Source organism: Pristis pectinata, chromosome 19 (assembly GCF_009764475.1).
Source record: "Pristis pectinata isolate sPriPec2 chromosome 19, sPriPec2.1.pri, whole genome shotgun sequence".
NCBI lineage: Eukaryota > Metazoa > Chordata > Chondrichthyes > Rhinopristiformes > Pristidae > Pristis > Pristis pectinata.
The window spans coordinates 19,162,077-19,182,329 of NC_067423.1; the positions used below are offsets into that span (position 1 = coordinate 19,162,077).

Sequence of the window (20,253 nt, forward strand, 5' to 3'; positions counted from 1 at the left end):
AAGTAGAGAGCTGAGGGAAAACTGCAGAATCATTAGGTGTGAATAGAGGGGGTGGGGAAACGGGCACATACAGGACTTTTAGCAGTTGCGAGCAATGGAATATAATAGAATATATAATATAAAGGGAGAACTCTGAGCTCATTATTATACCTAAGTGATGCAAAACAAAAGTCATGGGACGTGCATTCTAATTCCACCAACCAGCCCCCAGCCCCCACCCCCCGCTCAAGTTCCAATCTCTGCACAAATTATTGAACTTAACAAGATTTGTAATTTGATTCTTGGACTCAAAGCACAAATGTCAAATCAGCATTTGTTGCCTATCCCTGTTTGCCTTTCGGAAGATTGTGGTGAATTGCCACCTTGAACCGCTGCAGTCCTTCTAATGAATGTATTCCTACAATAATCTAGAACAGAGAAGAGCACAGCACAGGAACAGGCCCTTCAGTCCATGATGTTATGCCAAACTAATTAAGCTAATGACCCGTTCTGCTTGCACGCGTCCATATCCCTCCATTCTCTGCATATTCATTTGCCTATTTAAGAGCCTCTTAAACACCTTTATTTTAAACAGAAAGAAACAACCCTAGTTTGTCCAACCTCTCTTTGTAGCAGCCCCCCACCGCCCCACCCCTCTAATTTAGGCAGCATCCTGGTAAACCTTGGCTGCACCCTCTCAAGTCTCCACACCTTTCCTATAATGGGGTGACCAGAATTGAATGCAGTACTCCAGATGCAGCCTAACCAGAGTTTTATAAAGCTGCAACATAAGTAATTTGGATTTGACCCAGCACTGATGAAGGAACAGTGAAGCTTGTGTGCAGTTTGGATGGATGCCTGCCAGTGATGCCTGAATCACTTGTCATCCCTCGGTGGTGGAGGTTACAGTGCATTTTATAGATTGTATGCACAAGCAGCCTCTGCGCCAGTGGTGTTCAGTATTTGCATTACAATTAAACTTTGGAGTTTGTTTCTGAATTAGTAGCTCCCCAACTGTGTCAGTATTGTTTGTATATGCATACACGTCAAAATAATTGCTGCTTAAGATGGGCAAGTCTGGAAGTTTTAGTGATTGGATGTGGTGCTAAGTGTCTAGATTGTTCCTTTCCCTAACCTGCCACTGCACCAATACTCGTAAAGTTGCTTGCTCAAAGATCACTCCTTCACCTGTATGGCCTGACAACTTTATTAGAGTTGGGTGGATATGTGCTGTTCCTTTAATGAGTAACAATGTGCTTGCTATCAGTGTTAGTGCAGTGCCAAAACTGTTGTGATTTGTTAATTGAGACGTATGTCTGACCTGTACAGCTGATTAATGCTGCGTATGGTCACTGGTTTTCAATGTGTGACTATCATTGTGACATGTTTAATTTCTAGAGAAAGTTCAACTTAATTTTATGCTATGCCTTCTCAGTATTAGGAAACAGAGCCAGGGTCATCACTCTGGCAAATCCAAGGGTCACAACGAAGGGGAGAGAAAGCCTCAAGGTATAGTACTTTGAGCACAAGGAAAATAACCTATTACCCTTGTGTTGAAAGGGCTAACATCAAGAATAAGCACAGGCAAAAAAATAACCTGTTTCAGCATGTACAAACTGACATTGCCTGTTCTAACTCTTACTGTTGCACTCTCTTGACTAAATTAGTTGTGGCTTAAGCCTTTGCTCTGTGGCAGATAAAGCTGCAAGAGGCAAATATGCTGAAATTAACTATCTGTGTATCATAATTATCCATTAACTGTATTTCAGGTATTATATAATCCATTGTATATTAAAAATCTTGCATCTGCATGCAGCCTGTTCTGTACAGTGTTGGCCTTCCCCATTATAACTCATGTTGCTGTTTATATAAACATAATCTCTCAATTTCATATCTTCTAGTGCGTTGTCATCAATATCCTGGGGGTCACCATTAATCAGAAATGTGAATGCAGCAGCCACAAACACTACAGCTACAAGACTAGAACAAAGGCTAGGCATCTTGAGTAACTCCCATCCTGACTCTCCAAAGCCTTATCACCATCTGCCTCTTATAGGGCACAAGTCAGGAGTATAATAGAATACTCTGACTTGCCTGGATGAGAGTAGCTCTAAATTCAAGAAGCTCATCCAGAACAAAAACAGTCGAAGATTGTCATCCCCTCTGCCACCATTGATCTGTGGCTGCATTTTGTACCATTCACAAAATGCATTGTAGTTACTTGCCAAGTTCACTGCATTTACACCGTACAAACCTACAGTCTCTTACATCAAAAACACAAGGGCATCAGATTCATGCAATCACTTCCAGGTGTACTAACCTGTAATAGGTAACATTGTGCTTATTTAAATGTCAATCGGCTTATAATGTTTGTACACCAGCATGCTGAATGGTAAATTGATTTGGTTGTTATTGTCACATGTACCGAGGTACAGTGGAAAAAGTATTTAGTGTGCCATCCATACAGATCACTTCATTACAACAGTGCATTGAGGAAAAACAATAACACAATACAGAATAAGGTGTTACAGAGAAAGTACAGTGCAGGCAGATAATAAGGTGCAAGGCCATAATGAGGTAGAAACATATCATCCAGTAGTTCCTTTAATTTCACTGGGTCTGAATCTACCCAAAAGCACTGGAATATCTTCACCAGAAAGACTACACTGGTTCAAGAAGGTAGCTCACCAACACCTTCTGAAAGCCAGATATGGATGGGCAATATGCTGGACTTGCCAATGACTTTTGCTCAAAAATGAATAATGTCTTATGAAGTCCTTTCTATCCCCTCTCCTGTGCCTTTTATAATAATAGGGACACCAGAACTGTTTACAGTACTTGATGTGGTCCAGCCTAGATTCTATGCATGCTATTCATCTAGATGTGACATCCCCTCCATGGTCCCTTGCACTCTAATGACCTGATTAATTTGCATTGTTGCTTTTAGAAATTTGTGTATCTGTATCAACAGATTTTTCCTCCTCGTGAACCTATTTAGACATTTGTTTTCTATGATGTCTAAGATCTCTTAATTTACTATCATAATTGAAGTTTAGTTGCCAATTATATGTCCATTTTGCAAGTTTATTAATATTTTGCTGTAATTTGACTCTATCCCGCCATGGTTTTAGAATCTCTCCTGACTATTCTTATACTTTCAGCCTCTGGATGTTTTCTGAAAATTTGAGTAACAATTCCATTATCAGTCCTATCACTGACATTAAATTGCTTTGTTCTACAGTTTTTTGAACTTGTTCTTCCAGCATTTGAAAAGGGAAGATAAGAACATTAAGTGACTTGTCAGTGCTCTCGTACTATTCCACTTTCTGGTGATTCTTTTTCATGTGTGTAAATATGTCTCTTCCCCCAACTACCTTTAATCTGCATTGATGCAACCACCCAGTGATTTCATCCTAGCCAAGATAATTAGTTTATTCATTTATCTTTCTCCCTTTCATGAATGATTTGGCACTTTTAATTGTTTTGATTGACATGACTGAAAACAGTCTTCATGATAAATTTAGAAGCAGACTTGCCATTTTGCTGTCATTACCTGAGTTTTTCAAGTGCATCAGTTGATTTTCAATAGGCCTACAATTGCTATTTTGCCACCATGTTGGCATTTAAAATGTGTTGTACACTTTCAACAATAAACTTTATTACTTTGCAAAAACAAATAAACTGCAGATGCTAGAATCTGAAACAAAAACAAATGCGGGAAGAGCTCAGCCAGTCAAGCAGCATCTGTGGAAAAAGAAATCAGTCAACGTTTTGGGTCAGCGATCCACCCTTCCCTGGTGTCACCCCCTCCACTCATTTTGCCTCCAAACCCCTACTTCTTGCATAAAATCCACAACATTCCCCATCAGCTTCCATATTTCTCCCTCTCTCTCATGTAACAGCCTAGAGGTGACACAGAGAGTTGGTGATTGATGCTGGTAGTCTTGCCACAGTTTAGGGCAGAGGTTGAATCTGAAGTTGAGATGACAACTTAACATTAACTGCTGGTTTTCCTTTCTTTTCCAGGGAAATGGGGCAGTATTCGGGGCAGTGGACGATTGAGTGCTTATTCCTTGAGCTCAGATGTGGGGATCCGATTAGCAGGCAAAGAGACGTTGTCCCCGCAGGCAAATGGAGGTCCATCAGACTCGCACTATTTCAGGCAGCAGCGAGCCGGCCTTTACATCATCGGAGAGAAGTCTCAGCTAAAAGTGAGAACACTATCTTTAAGTGTTTGAGACAACTTGAAGTATCTTCATCCAGAATAATCAGAATGAACAGAAAAAGAACATAAATTAAGACATATACAAGGACAGTAGAACATCTCCATGTCTCTGCCCTAGTCTGAGTGTTATCTTCTCACTCGTTGTCGTTAAGTCAGAATTTAGGTATTTTCTGTAGCTCAGGATGTGATGTGGAATGGCTGTTTGAATTGGAGACCCAAAAGGAAATATGATGTTTCTCTTTCATTGGAGGGTCCCTGGCAGCTGCTGCTGTGGATTTGGTAGAATTTGCAGTCAATGTGTAGACTAACAACTAAATAATTGCATACGAAGCAGAGCCCAGAATGGATCCTTTGAATCCAATGGTTTGATGTATCATTCTGCGGGAATTCTGTTCAGTTAAGATACAAGTGAAAGGGGCAGAGTTGTCTGATAGGGGTATAGTGACAGTGAAGTTAGTGTTGCTTGACAGTTCGGCATCTTCCAAAATTTATGTAGTTATATGCTGAGTTTGCAGAGGCAGGAAACTCAACATTTCATTCTTTGTTTAGGGGGCAAACAGGACCCTCTGCAGCAGTGGGAGGTTGTCCCCATTGAGATATTTGATGTCCCGACAAGTGAAGAAACAGTTTAAGAAGCTGATGAAGGCATGTGTGCCAAGTTCAGCATCCACTGATGCTAACCTGTCCTACTACCATTCGTTGGAGGAATCGGACTGGCTCTCTCAGGTATTTCAACCGCTCTCTTCCTCCTTGGACTCTCCATTTTCCCCTCCAAATCTGACACCTCCTCTTCTGTCTCCTCCACCTCTGACACCACCCCCATTTCTCTCGTCCAGCTCTGATCCCTTCTCCAGCTCTAATTCCTCTTTTCTGCATCCTTCTCTGACCATCCCACCTTCCTCCTCTCTGACTGCCCTTTTTTGTTCTCCTTTACTAGTTGGCACAAGTTGCTCCAGGTGTCAGTGCTGGTTGTTGAATTGTTGGACAACGGATCTTCGGTGCTCATCAGTCTGAGGATGGCTGGGATGTAACCACTCAGGTACCTGCTGTTAATTATCCAGCCTAAAACCATCAGCTCATCTTGTGAGTCCTACATGATCTGTGATTTTGTTTTTAATGCATTTTAAGAGAAAAGAACATGTTTTCATGGTGAATTTTTTTTTAAATTTCCTTCAACCTCAAGCTACTCACTGCATTTAGGGTTCAGGGTCTACAATTATGAGCTGCTCTCTTAGTGACCATATTTCCTGAGAGTGTATTAAGAGGGCATGACAGCATGTCTGATAGGGGCCTGGCCTTTGTGTTCATAAGCACACCAATGCCTACATATACCTCCATGAGCATCCATGCTTCCCTCCATACAGGACTGTGCAGACCTTCTAGCAGGAGACAATATAAAGTGATTGGGGGTCAGCATCTTGTCTGATGATTCACTTGACCCCAGCAGAGTCAAAGATAACTGTGTCCCTATCTGACCTGAAAATTTTTCATCCATCTGGCATTATACTACAGTGGGAAGTATTTTTACCCATAGGGTCCTAGAATTTCCCTAGGAAAACATTTCACAAACTGTTAATCATGAAGGTAATATTTACATTGAGAATGCTCCATGATCTGTTCTTTGCTTCCATTTAGTTACCCAGGGATGGTGCAGCAACCTCTTTTTAGATTCATTGTGGTATGTTTTTAAAGTCCCACCCTTAACTGCACCACAGCTGATTTGTTAATGGAGCAGATTTTGCAAGACAAGGAAAGTGTATTTGGAGGTGGAGGGGTCTACCTGTAAGAGCCATGTGAGGGTGAACACTGTACAGGTTACCTCTGCAGTTACTGTGATCAGTGCATGGTTACTGGCAAAAACATTAAGGGATGTTGTGTACCTGGCAGAACATTTCCCTATTAGACTCAGCCTCTCATGGGACTAGTAGAAGAGCAAGGGAGTTAGCCCTGTTGTCTGGCCTATAGTTATCCCTCAACCCACACAAGACGAGAACTGGTTATTAAGTCGTTGTTGTTCTGAGAGTTTGCTATATATAAATTGGTTTCCATTTCTCATTACACAGTGACCGAACTTCAAAAATACTTCATCAGTTGTAACCCTTGGCAGTAAGTTTTCCAATACTAAATAGGAGTTTGACCTTCATTTGTATAATATCAATAAAGCATCATTAAAAACTGCAAAAAGCCTGAAATTTATTTCCAGTAGAATAGAATTCAGAAGCGGAGAAATTACATTATTGTTAGTTTAGAACCATAGCAAAAATGCATTAGGAGTTCTCTGCATTATGATCTCCATAATATAAAAATTATTAGAGATGCTGAAGATGCAAAATGATTTGCAAGGATGATACCTAAACTGAAATAGTTAACTGGAAAGGTTGTGCAAACTTCAGCTCTGTTACCCCGTAAGGGAAGTCCAGGAGGTGACCAAGTGTTGGGTCTTCTAAGGTTATGAAAGTTATAGAGCTGTTTCTGTCAGTGAAGGAACCCAACACCAGGAGTCATAAATACAAGGTACTTTCCAATATACCATTGGAATTCAGGAGAAACTTCTGTAGAATGTGGAACTCGCTACCATGGGAATAATTGTTGTAAGAGCAATAGCTGAACTCAAGGAATCTAGATGAATGCAAGGTACAAATAATTTAAATTGACAGTAAAGCCAAAAGGGTTAGGAGGAGCTGTTAATGGCACACAGAGGCCATGAGATTAAAAAGCTTTCCATCACAACTGTAAGCTAACTTTTTCCTAACAGCTTTTGTACTGTAGAATTTGGGCAGTGGATATTCTAACTTGTCTTGACTTGCTTTCAGGTAGTCTCCTTAGTGCAGTTGCTGTCTATGACCAACATTACAGAACATTGGAGGGCTTCCGCCTTCTGGTTGAGAAGGAATGGCTGTCATTTGGGCACCGTTTCAGTCACCGTGGTGCTCAAACAATGGCCAGTCAGAGCAGTGGCTTCACACCAGTCTTCTTGCAATTTCTTGACTGTGTACATCAGGTAGGTGCATTGTAAAGTGGCCTCTAGCTCTTTAGCCTTTTTCACTGTTGGAAATGTGGAGTTACCCTATCATTTTCCATCTAAGTTTGTAGATTTCTGCTCCATGTCCTTAAAGGCTCAAAGACCATTTACCCTGTTGTCTTCTCTTTCCCATCTATCTCTGCATCAGTGGTTCCATCACTGATTAGAATTCAAGGAAAAGTCTTGAATTCTATGTGGACTTTTCAGCACCCTGATGAGATTAGTGATAGACCTAACGAATCATTAATTCCTTATTATTTACTTTGTTGGCAACATTGACCAGTTCAGATAGTATTTTCATCTAGATGATCGCCAGTTTTGGCATGTACAAAGTATTAAGTGAATTAATTAACTGTCTTGTTTTCTGCATCCTTACTTTGAGGTGTAATCTTCTCCCGTAGTTGAACATCCAATCACCAATGGTGTTATTTTAAAAAGAGTATGGAAACTTATCCCTATGCCCTGGCTAATATTTATCCCATTAACAGTCACAAGATTATCTTGTCATTATTGCATTGGGAGCTTGCTTCATACAAATTGGCTGCCACACTTCCTACATAGACTAGACATGGTTGTGATAGTACTTTGGGACAACCTAATGGTCATGAAAGCTATTAGAGAAATGCAAATTTCTTTTCCTTTCTGTAAAATCATCAAAGAAATTACACAACAGTTTATTATCTTAGAACCATAGAACAGTACAGCACAATACAGGCCCTTCGGCCCACCATGTCGTGCCGACCTTCAAACCACACCTAAGACTATCTAACCCCTTCCTCCCACATATCCCTCTATCTTAAATTCCTCCATATGCTTATCTAACAATCTCTTGAACTTCACCAACGTATCAGCCTCCACCACCACCCCAAGCAGCGCATTCCATGCACCAACCACTCTCTGGGTGAAAAAACCTCCCTCTGATATCTACCTTGAACTTCCCACCCATTACCTTAAAGCCATGCCCTCTTGTATTGAGCATCGGTACCCTGGGAAAGAGGCGCTGGCTGTCCACTCTGTCTATTCCTCTTAATATTTTATATACCTCTATCATGTCTCCCTTCATCCTCCTCCTTTCCAATGAGTAAAGCCCTAGCTCCTTTAGTCTCTCCTCATAATCCAGGCAGCATCCTGGTAAATCTCCTCTGCACCCTCTCCAATGCCTCCACATCTTTCCTACAATGAGGCGACCAGACCTGGACACAGTACTCTAAGTGTGGTCTAACCAGAGTTCTGTAAAGCTGCATCATTACTTTGCGGCTCTTAAACTCCATCCCACAACTTAAGAAAGCTAACATCCCATAAGCTTTCTTAACTACCCTATCCACCTGTGAGGCAACTTTCAGTGATCTGTGAATATGAACCCCCAGATCCCTCTGCTCCTCCACACTGCCCAGAACACTGCCATTTACCTCGTACTCCGCCTTGGAGTTTGTCCTTCCAAAGTGTACCAAAGTGTATCTTGGAATAATGACAGCATTTTAACTAGATATAAGTGATCACTAAATAGAATTAAATGACAGAAGGAATATTGGTTACTCAGTAACTTAGCAGTATCTTGGTCACTTGGATTATTAATTTACTGACTGGATCTTTCAGGAATTAATATAAATTGATGAGATTAAGTTACAATTCCACTCCCAGTGTAATCAGCCAATCTATTGAACTGAGTGCTCTGCATCCTATCAGTTACCATACTTTCTAGATCTTGCATGTCCTCACAGTCCATAGCCAGTATGGTTGTTCCATCTATTTAATCTCACTACCATCCACTTCTTCCTGTAAAATGTGTGTAAGGCCATCACTAGACAGTGGCCACACTGACAATCAGTGATTAATGGAGTCCTAGTTCCTGTAACAACAAAAGATCAATGGATCTTTGTTCACTTCCTATGAGCAGTTCCCTTCATTGGCTCCTTTCTGTTTTCAGATTCATTTGCAGTTCCCGATGGAGTTTGAGTTCAGTCTATACTACCTGAAATTTCTGGCATATCATTATGTGTCCAACCGCTTCCGAACTTTCCTGCTGGATTCTGATCATGAAAGGATCGAACTTGGGTAAAACTGCAACCAGCTTCTAATTGTCTTTTTAAGAGTGGGGGAGCAGGCAGTGCATGCAGAGGATGATGATTGTGTGGGATAATATGGGGTTGTAGGATGGATAAGCAAGCTGCTATAATTCATACTTGCATTTGTCAGGGCATCAAGCATCACGAAAAACTGGCAACAGTTTCAGCCTGCTGTCTTGGTAAAAGGGCCCCCAAGCCCAAAGATTTGGGCAGTCTTATGTAGAGTTCTGATTGCTTATGCTCTGAGGTTTTTGATTTCAAGTCACCTTCTAGAACTTGTTTACAGGCTGATGAGCTGTGAAAGTGCTGGTCTTTGAGTACAATGTTAATGGCCAGATGCTTCCTACTAAAATGCAATTAATCTGGTTACAGCCTTGCTCACCACATTGTGCCTTGTAGACAAAAGCCTTGGTCTCAAATTTGGTTTGTGGTAAAAGGCAATATCCAGTCCCCTGAGATGCCAGATTATCCCTCATCTTCTGAGTGGCAATACTTGAGCCAGATCCCAGAGGTAAGCAGGTAGAAGAATGAGTTAAAATAAATGTGGATAAAAATATATCTTGTCTGTTTTCAATTTATAGCTAGCCATAATTATAATTTGAGTTATGCTGCTCTGAGGTTTTTGATTTAGGTTGTCCTCCAGAACTCATTGCCAGGCTGATAAACTGAAGGAATTCTGGTAAGATGTTAAAAACTGTAATGGGAAGAAGTTTCCTACCAGTTAAGATTAATCTGGTTATAGGGCCTTGCTCAGCCTATTTTGCCTTGTAGACAAATATCCATAATAATGCATTACACAATACTCCTGATGTAGTTTTACAGGATACTTTCTCTGACTACATCCAACAGGACTGTTGTATGAAGAGAAAGGTGAGAGAAAAAGCCAACACGTATACAAATCTGTGTGGGACTACATTGACCGGCTAAGTAAGAAAACACCAATCTTCTTCAATTATCTGTATGCACCTGAAGATGGAGAGGTGAGGTTTCTTGCTGTTTGTTGTGAAAGTGAGAACTTTCTTAAAAAAAAGTGACTATTATGCGTTTGCTGCTATGATCCCATTAACTATTGATCTAACAGTGACTTCTGGTAATCCCACTAAACATTGGTCCAATTGAATTGATAGTTTACAAATTCCATTGATTCTAGCCTCTTAAATTGCAGGTTTTGAGGCCATATGGTAACATTTCCAATCTGAAGGTCTGGGATTATTACCACACACGAGACCCTTTCTGAAGGGCCACCATATGATTGGGAGCTGGTATATGGTCGACGTGAACAGGTGGATGATGGGGAAAGAACAGATACCATGGCTCCTCAGACACAGCGCAAGATTGTTTGGCCCTGTTATGACAACCAGAATAAGATAGAACCAGATGCCATCAGCAAACTATTGGAGGTAAAGTTCCTACTGGGGGTTAAATCACTGTTTGTGTGTGTGTGTGTGTGTGTGGGCAGTATCTGATGGTCAGCTCTAAACTCAGTATGTGGGCAGTGTTGTGGGCTGCCCTCAAGCCCTGTGGTTGTGTTGTGTTTGTTGTTCACATGCAAGTCAGCAAGCAGTCACTTCCTCTGGCATGTTTGTACTGATTTGTCCTTGAGAAGATGCAAACAATTGGTCCATAATAAGAGTCTATCTGATATTTGTGCCACATTCAAAATGTACCAAGCCTGGCCATGGCTGGATGGTTCTGTGAATCAGATACCTGTGCCTGTGGAGGTTCTGCTTCTGTGGAACAGAAACCTATTTTCCCTATGTTTGCTAGGGTGAGAGTCCATGGGTCTATTCAACTGTTATTACGTCCAAAGTGTGGGTGCAGAATCCATGAAAGTATTCTGCTGTCTGCCATACTGTGTGAGGGGGGCATCATCTGATTATCTCTCTGACATTTAGTTTTACCTCACCATCAACTTTGTTGACCTTACAGTATCTCTAGACTGCCTGTTTAACATACAGAATTGAATAAGCAGCAATTTCTTCCAATGAAACACTAGGAAGGCCAATGCTATCATCCTTTGTTCTTATCATAAACTTCAACCCTTGACCACTCATTGCACCATCTCCCTGGGAGCAGTGCGCACAGGAAAAGTGTTTTTTTCACGGCTTTAGTGTAATATTTGAGTCTGCAATTAGTACAGACTTACTATCCTTGTGATCACAAAGACCACCTATTGCCATCTCAGTAACATCACCCAGCTCCTCCTCTTCCCCAAGTTTTGTGGTGTTGAATTCTCCATACATGTCTTGGTAACCTCTTGTCCAAATTATTCCAAGACACTTCTGGCCAATGAGCCTTCGTCTAATCTCTCAGAACTCATTCATTCAAAATTTGATGTTCACATCCTCAATCACACCAAAACTGTCCCCCCATTATCCCTCTCCTAGCTCTCCTACACCTCAGTTTTAAACTTCTTACCTTTTTGAAGTCCTTCTGTGGTCTGACCTGCTTTAATGTCTAAAAGCTCCTGCAGCCCTATAACATTCTGGGCAATCTGTGCTAATGGCCTCTTAAACATCCTTGAATGTAATTGGTCCACTAGTAGCAGTAGTGACTTCAGGGCTGACAATAAAGCTCTTGAATTCCCTCCCTAACTCTCCACCTTTCTACTTTCTTCTGTTAAGACCCTCCTTAAAGCCTACCTCCTTGGCCAAGCTTTTAGACCCTTTATTCACATCGTAGCTTGTCTATTTATTGTTTGATAAGTTCCTGTGAAGGTTTAGATGGGACAGAATTTGTTAAGTGTGTCCAGGAGGGATTCCTGACGCAGTATGTTGACAGGCCGACTAGAGGGAATGCCATGTTAGATCTAGTTTTAGGAAATGAACCGGGACAGGTGAAGGATCTATTGGTGGGTGAGCATTTGGGGGACAGTGACCATTGCTCCATAACCTTTAAAATTGTCATGGACAGGGACAGGTGCAGAGAGGACAAGAGGTTTTTCAATTGGGGAGGGGCTAACTACGAGGCTATAAGGAGAGAACTTGGGAGTGTAAATTGGGATGTCCTTTTTGAAGGAAATTGTACCATGGGGATGTGGTCGATGTTCAGGGATCTTATGCAGGATGTTAGAGATAAATATGTCCCGGTGAGGCAGAGAAGGAATGGCAGGGTGAAGGAACCGTGGGTGACGAGAGAGGTGGAACGACTTGTTAGGGAGAAGAAGGTAACATACGTGAGGTATAAGCAGCAAGGTTCAGACAGGGCCCGTGAGGAATATAGGGTAGCGAGGAAGGAACTTAAGAAAGGGCTGAGGAGAGCTAGAAGGGGACATGAAAAGGCTTTGGCTAGTAGGGTTAAGGAAAATCCCAAGGCCTTTTTCAAGTACGTGAAGGGTAGGAGGATGGCTAGGGTGAAGGTAGGTCCGATTAAGGACAAAGGTGGTAGAATTTGCCTGGAGGCGGCAGAAGTGGGAGAAGTTCTCAATGAGTACTTCTCTTCGGTATTCACCAGGGAGAGGGGTCTTGATGATGTGGAAGGGAGTGCTGGTAGGGGTAATGTTCTCGAGGTTGTTGATATCAAGAGAGAGGATGTGTTGAAGTTGTTAAATAATATTAAGACAGATAAATCTCCGGGGCCTGACGGGATTTTCCCCAGGCTGCTTCGAGAGGCTAGGGAGGAGATTGCTGAACCGCTGGTAGGGATCTTTGAGTCCTCGTTGTCTACGGGGGTGGTGCCGGAGGATTGGAGGGTTGCGAATGTGGTCCCCTTGTTCAAAAAAAGGTAATAGGGATAGGCCAGGGAATTATAGACCAGTGAGTCTCATGTCTGTGGTGGGTAAGCTGTTAGAAAGGATTCTAAGGGATAGGATTTATGAACACCTTGAGAATCATGGACTGCTTAAGGACAGCCAGCATGGCTTTGTGAAGGGAAGATCTTGCCTCACAAGCCTGATAGAGTTCTTTGAGGAGGTGACCAGGAAGATTGATGAGGGCAGTGTGGTGGATGTGGTTTACATGGATTTTAGTAAGGCGTTTGATAAGGTTCCTCATGGTAGGCTTCTTCAGAAGGTCAGAGGCCGAGGGATCCAAGGAAGCTTGGCTGTGTGGATTAGGAATTGGCTTGCATGTAGAAAGCAGAGGGTTGTGGTGGAGGGAGTGCCCTCGGATTGGAAGGCAGTGACTAGTGGTGTCCCGCAGGGATCGGTTCTGGGACCTCTACTTTTTGTGATATTTATAGATGACTTAGATGAGGGGGTGGAGGGCTGGGTTAGTAAGTTTGCAGACGACACTAAGATAGGCGGTGTTGTGGATAGTGTGGAGGGCTGTCGGAGCTTACAGAGGGATATTGATAGGATGCAGAGCTGGGCTGACAAGTGGCAGATGGAGTTCAATCCGGAGAAGTGTGAGGTGGTACACTGTGGAAGGACAAACTCCAGGGCAGAGTACAGGGTAAACGGCAAGGTACTTGGCAGTGTGGAGGAGCAGAGGGATCTGGGGGTTCATATTCACAGTTCGTTGAAAGTTGCCTCACAGGTGGAAAGAGCAGTTAAGAAGGCCAATGGGATGTTGGCTTTCATAAGTCGCGGGATTGAGTTTAAGAGCCGCGAGGTTATGATGCAGCTTTACAAAACTCTAGTTAGGCCACACTTAGAGTACTGTGTTCAGTTCTGGTCGCCTCATTATAGGAAGGATGTGGAGGCGTTGGAGAGGGTGCAGAGGAGATTACCAGGATGCTGCCTGGATTGGAGAGTATTGAATATGAGGAGAGGCTTAAGGTGCTAGGGCTTTATTCACTGGAAAGGAGGAGGATGAGAGGAGACATGATAGAGGTATATAAAATATTGAGAGGAATAGATAGAGTAGACAGTCAGCGCCTCCTTCCCAGGGCACCAATGCTCAAGACGAGAGGTCATGGCTTTAAGGTTATGGGTGGGAGGTTCAGGGGAGATGTCAGAGGGAGGTTTTTCACCCAAAGAGTGGTTGGTGCATGGAATGCGCTGCCTGGGGTGGTGGTGGAGGCAGATACATTGAACAGGTTCAAGAGCTTGTTGGATAGGCATATGGAGGAACGTGAGATAGAGGGATATGCGGGAGGAAGGGGTTAGGTAGTGTGAGGGTGGTCTGATGGACGGCATGACACGGTGGGCCGAAGGGCCTGTTTTGTGCTGTATGGTTCTATGGTTCTATAGTGGACAATGAGAAAGGTTATCAAAAAAAACTTGGAAAGTTTTTTTGTATGTTAATGGTGCTCTATAGATGGAAATTGTTGTGTCCATTAGAAGGGAAGGCTGGGGAGGGATGAGGGTGCATCATTGAACCTGATCAGCTGTCCTTTTTTCTGATAGTGGTTAGAGTTAGGGAATCTGAATCTAATTATTCAACACCATCATCCCCTCAGTACTAATCAACAAGCTTCAAAACCTGGGCCTCTGTACCTCCCTCTGCAACTGGATCCTTGACTTCCTTACTGGGAGACCACAGTCAGTGCGGATCAGTAATGACATGTCCTCCTCGCTGACAATCAACACAGGCGCACCTCAAGAATGTGTGCTTAGCCCACTGCTCTACTCTCTCTACACTCGTGACTGCGTGGCTAGGCACAGCTCAAACACCATTTATAAATGCGCCGATGAGACCACTGTTGTTGGCAGAATCTCACTTGGCGATGAGGAGGTGTATGGGGTGAAGTGGATCGGCTGGTTGAGTGGTGTCACAACAACAACCTCGCACTCAACGTCAGCAAGACCAAAGAATTGATTGTGGATTTCAGGAAGGGAAAGTTGGGAGAACACACACCAGTCCTCATTGAGGGGTCAGTGGTGGAAACGGTGAGCAGCTTCAAGTTCCTGGGCATCGACATCTCAGACAATCTATCTTGGGCCCAACACATTGATGCAATCACAAAGAAGGCATGCCAGCGGCTCTACTTCATTAGGAGTTTGAGGAGATTTGCTTTGTCACCAAAGACTCTTGCAAATTTCTACAGATGTACGGTGGAGAGCATTCTGACTGGTTGCATCACCGCCTGGTATGGAGGTTCCAATGTGCCGGATCGAAAGAGGCTGCAGAGGGCTGTAGACGCAGCCAGCTCCATCATGGGCATGACCCTCCCCACCATCGAGGACATCTTCAAGAGGTCGTGTCTCAAGAAGGCGGCATCCATTATTAAGGACCCTCACCATCTGGGACATGCCCTCTTCTCATTACTACCATTGAGGAGGAGGACAGGAGCCTAAAGAGAGAGACTCAATGTTTTAGGAACAGCTTCTTCTCCTCCACCATCAGATTTCTGAATGAACACTACCTTGCTATTCCACTTTGAAGTATTTATTTATTTATTTGTAACTCATAGTAACTTTTATGTCTTGCACGGTATTGCTGCCGCAACACAACAAATTTCATGACATATGTCAGTGATAATAAACCTGATTCTGATTATTTATTCTTAAGTTGATAGAAGGAATGAATAAATGTGCTGTCTCCTTATGTTTGACAGTGTGACGTCTGTGAATCTGGTTACCTCAACTGTGTTTAAAATAGAGTAATAGGAGGTTGTGAAGCAGCTGATCTGATCACTTGTCCTTGTATCATACAACATGGGTGTGAATTTAGGAATGATCACCTTTGTATCCAACAGGAGATGCAGAAGTTGGAGTGTGAGCTGGGTCAAGTGCCAGATAAATGGAAGGAAACTTGGGACAAGATCAAAACAACCCAGCGGACGGAGAGCAAACAGGAGGGTAAGGTAGGTCAACACCCAAGCACTCATGTATTCACAGGAAGGTGGTCTGCATTCACTGCACCTCCATAGTTGAGGGATTGTGGCATGCCAGGATGGGATGTAACAGTGCGTGTTTCCTGTGTTGCTGTGACCCTGTTGTTTTGGACAAAAAGCAAGCATGAAGAGGTAGAAACCCACCTTGTGCTCACTGTAGTCAACAGCAAATGTGGGTTACAGATGCTTAACTCAAAATGATAACTAATCCAGTAGTAAAGGACCCTCTAGGAAAGAATGATTATAAAAAGCAACTTGGATGGTGGGGCAGAGATGAGGGGGCTGAATGGCCTACTCCTTTTGTATCTCATATCCTTGTATTCCAAAGCCCTTCGCGCAAGTGTTAACTAATGAAAACTGATGCCAAGCTGTTGATCAAAGAAGAAGGTTAGAAGGATAGAGAGGAGGTGAGGTTTTTGGACTCAATTTCAGCACTTAGGACTTTGACAGCTGGTAGCAGAGCCTCCTGAGTGGAGCAATTAACAGAACTTGAAACCAGGACTGAGGATTTTAAAATCAAGGCTGGGATCCAGCAGAGGAATCATGGATGAACAGGATTTGGTACGAGTTAGAACAGAGCACAGTTTCAGATAACATTATTTTCTGTGAGTAAAATGGCAGAGACCAGCCAAGAGTGCTGTGGAATGGTAGAATCTAAAGGTAACAAGGGTATTCACAAAGGAAACAACATCTCACTTTGCCTAATTCGAGTTGGCGTCGTAGAGTCAAGAAACAGCCCACCAAGTCCACACAGACCATCGGGCACCCATTTACACTAATCCTACACTAATTCCATTCTATTGTCTCCAGATTCCCATCAATTCCTCCCAGATTCTTCCATTCTCCAATGCGTGGTTTACAGTGGCCAATGCCCATGTCTTTGGGATGTGGATAGAAAACAGAGTGCCTGGGGGAAACCCATGCGGGCATAGGGAGAACATGCAAACTCCACACAGACAACTCAGGAGGTCAGGATTGAACCTAGGTTGCTGGAGCTGTGAGACAGCAGCTCTGCTAGCTGTGCCAGATTATGTTATGGAGATAGAAGTAGTGAGTCTTGCTGAAAGTGCAGATGAGGCCCTAAACTCGGGATCAAAAATGACACCAAAGTAGTGAATATTCTGGTTCATTTTCATATAGTTGCCAGGGAGTTCAATGGAGTCGGTGATTAAGGAACTAAGTATGTGACTGAGTCTTAAGATTGAAGTTTCTATCGTCTCAATCTCGGAGGAATGTCCTGTCCATTCAATATGGGAATTCTGACAAAATCTAGCGATTTGGAGATTTTGCAAGATTCAGGTGGAGTGGTGAAGTAATTCTGGGTTTCATCAGCATACGGGTGAAAGCCAACAACATGTTTTCTGATATTACCAAAGGGCAATATATTGAGATGGGTGCCAGATGGGTAAGCGTGTGTGTGTGTAGATATAGAACCATTACTGGGGATTCTCTGCCTGAATTGATGAGATTGAAACCAAGCAGGTACATTCCCATCCAGCAAGATGGCTTATCAGTTGCAGTAAAACTCAGATAATCTGGCATCCCTGAGACTTTGATGCTGGACTGACAGATTTTCTGGATTGTTGGATATAACTCCTGTTAATACTCAAATTCACTGTTCATTTTTTTGTTACAAGTTACACAGTAGTTTAATGCATTTTTCAGTGAGCCAGGTAAGTTTAAAGAGACCACTGAACAAAATCCAGAGAGTCAGATGCCAAACCAGTGGGATGAAGAAATTATTGGATAGCGGATTATCGGTTTACTGTATGTTGGAGAAAGATTGTGTAGTCAAACATGTTAAAAGGCTTCAGACAAACTGACAATGGTTTTCTTTGTCACACTGACTTAGGAGGGTAAACATTGTGACTTTGATCAGAATGGTTTTGTACTTTGGCAGTGATGGAAAGCAGATTAGAGGGATTCAAATTAAGAGTTCGGATAGAATGGTCACAAATCTGGGGTTCCAGTCCATTTAACGACTTTGTCGAGGGAAAAGGAAGTTGTAGCTGGGATGATAATTTGAAGAGTCGAAGATAAGTTTTACAGATGAGTGAAATGCCAGATTTGTAGTTCATTGGACAGGACTTGCTAACAGAGAATTGTTGATCATAACAGCTATAATGGAGGCCAGGAAGAAAAACTGAACAGTCAGTATAATGGGAAGAGGTTGAGGGAACATGATGTGGATCTCATGTTCAAAGTGAGTTTGCAGAGGATGTGAAGAGAAATCGGAGACAAATTAGAAAAAGACGAGTGTTTGGGAATGATACTGTGTGAAAGTTTTGGCTCAGCAGATGAAGGGAATTAATAACAGCTTAACTGGAGAGACTTATCGAGAAAGTTGCTTGGGAGCTCCTGACACATTATTACAGAGAAAGAAAAAGTAGATAAATATATATTGTGTCAGAATAGAGAGACAGAGCATACTGTAATTGGGAGGAAAGAATTTTAAGAGTGTGTACCTTAAAAGTAACTAAGTACTAGAGGTACATAAGATGGCAAATATAATGTGGGTAAGTATGAGGTTATCCATTTTAGCAAAGGAATGGAAAAGTAGAATATTCTTAAAAGGAGTGAGAGAAAACAAGGTTTTGGCTGGCCTTGTATATGAATCTACAAAGACATCAAGCAATTAGGAAGATAAATAGTTGTCATTATTACAAAGGAGCTAGAGTACAAGGATAAAGGAGCTAGAGTACAAGGATAAAGAAGCCTTTTTGTGATTCTATAGAACTTTTGTGAGGATATACCACCTTAGAATGAGTGAAATTCAATAAGACCAATTCCTGGAATGAAGGACCTAAATTATGAGTAGTATATCCTCTAAAGTTTGGGGAAAATGGAGAGATGGTCTTATTGCAATGTTTAAAATTGGTAGAAAGCTTGATATGGTGAGTGCTGGGAGGCTGATGCTTAGCCAGTATATCTCAAATAAGAAGTCCTAGTCTCAGAATAGGTTGACCAGTTGATTAGAAAAGAGGCGAGTATGAAAGAGATATTGTACGTACAAGAAAGGACTTGTGGCAGGATGGGAATGGCAGGAGCAGTGCACTGCAGCTGGAGTGTAATCAGGGAGTGGATAAAGAATACATTTTTGATTCTGTTCTCTGCTGATTCTCTTTTTGCAGCACTTGTCTTCAAGTTCCCTGTTGATGTCATCAAGCCTATCCCATCACCGGAGATCACAGTGTGTTTACTTGCACGAGGCAGCAGTTGGATCCACTTTGAATCTGAGTCTGGACACAGACAGCAGCACAACTTCCACTCCCTCCAGTGGTGTCATGGGGCGAAAGAGCACAAGCACCTTATACAGCCAATTCCAGACATCAGAGAGTGAACACAGGTAAAGAAAAGCTCCACATCAGAAGAATGGGAAAATGTGAATAACTTCATGTGGACAGACATAGGTCTGTTCATTATGTTGTATCATGTACCTGTTTCCTTTCGTGCTTGTGTATTAACTCTGAGCCTGCAAGACTGCTTGCACATTGATCTGCTGATGTGCTGCTTTTTGCCTTCTGGTGTGTCAGGTGAGAGTGGGAGAGCCAGGTATCCTCCAGTAGATGGATTGCAGTTTTGAAGGGTTATGTTGTAAACATAAGATGAATCTGATTGGGTCTACTTTCAGAAAATACAGTTCATCCCTAAGTCATTCTTCTATAATATGGTTCAGGAAACAACAAAAAAGATGCATGTTATTTAAAGTTGGATGTTGGGATTTGATGGCCAGCATGATGTTACTGTGTAAGTTGATTGCTTCACTCCCTCCATGATTTTTTGCTGTGTAGCTCATTAACAGCACCTCATCAACACAGCACAGCAAATCCTTTATCCATTTGTTAAGTAAAAAGCGATACACGTTCCATGTCCCATAAATTGTTGTTGGTGTACACTTCACAGTAGTTGCTCTAAGCTTCTAGTTTGTTCAAAGAAAGTTAAAGCATGTGACCAAAAAGGTTTTACTGACTTAAGCTTACATCTTGGTGGATAGAAAATATTCTTGTACAGCAGAAATTCAAGATCAGTCGTACTGTCGAAGTGTGGTGGAATCCCTTCTAACAATGGAGCAAGTGATATTCAATAACATTGGTGTTGCATGACAGCATTTCCCTGTGTATTGATGGGAAGAGTGTCAGATGGCTTGGCAGGAGTGCAGTATCAGCTGTGGAGCTGTACTGGGGTATGACTGTTTCTTCTCCAGGCTCAACAAGCAAGCTTTCCATAATGTTTACTATTGTTGC

General features: G+C 42.4%; 1 protein-coding gene across 1 annotated transcript in view; it reads left to right on the forward strand.

Annotated features, from left to right (window-relative positions):
• The window catches only part of sbf1 (SET binding factor 1), a 141,394-nt gene that overhangs the window by 112,743 nt on the left and 8,398 nt on the right, over nucleotides 1–20,253 (forward strand). The window contains 14 exon segments of the mRNA XM_052033617.1: nucleotides 4,006–4,190; nucleotide 4,455; nucleotides 4,754–4,809; nucleotides 4,811–4,941; nucleotides 5,142–5,212; nucleotides 5,215–5,243; nucleotides 7,018–7,044; nucleotides 7,047–7,205; nucleotides 9,154–9,279; nucleotides 10,141–10,272; nucleotides 10,458–10,508; nucleotides 10,510–10,692; nucleotides 15,872–15,979; nucleotides 19,141–19,355. Coding sequence (XP_051889577.1) covers nucleotides 4,006–4,190; nucleotide 4,455; nucleotides 4,754–4,809; nucleotides 4,811–4,941; nucleotides 5,142–5,212; nucleotides 5,215–5,243; nucleotides 7,018–7,044; nucleotides 7,047–7,205; nucleotides 9,154–9,279; nucleotides 10,141–10,272; nucleotides 10,458–10,508; nucleotides 10,510–10,692; nucleotides 15,872–15,979; nucleotides 19,141–19,355 — 1,474 coding nt within the window.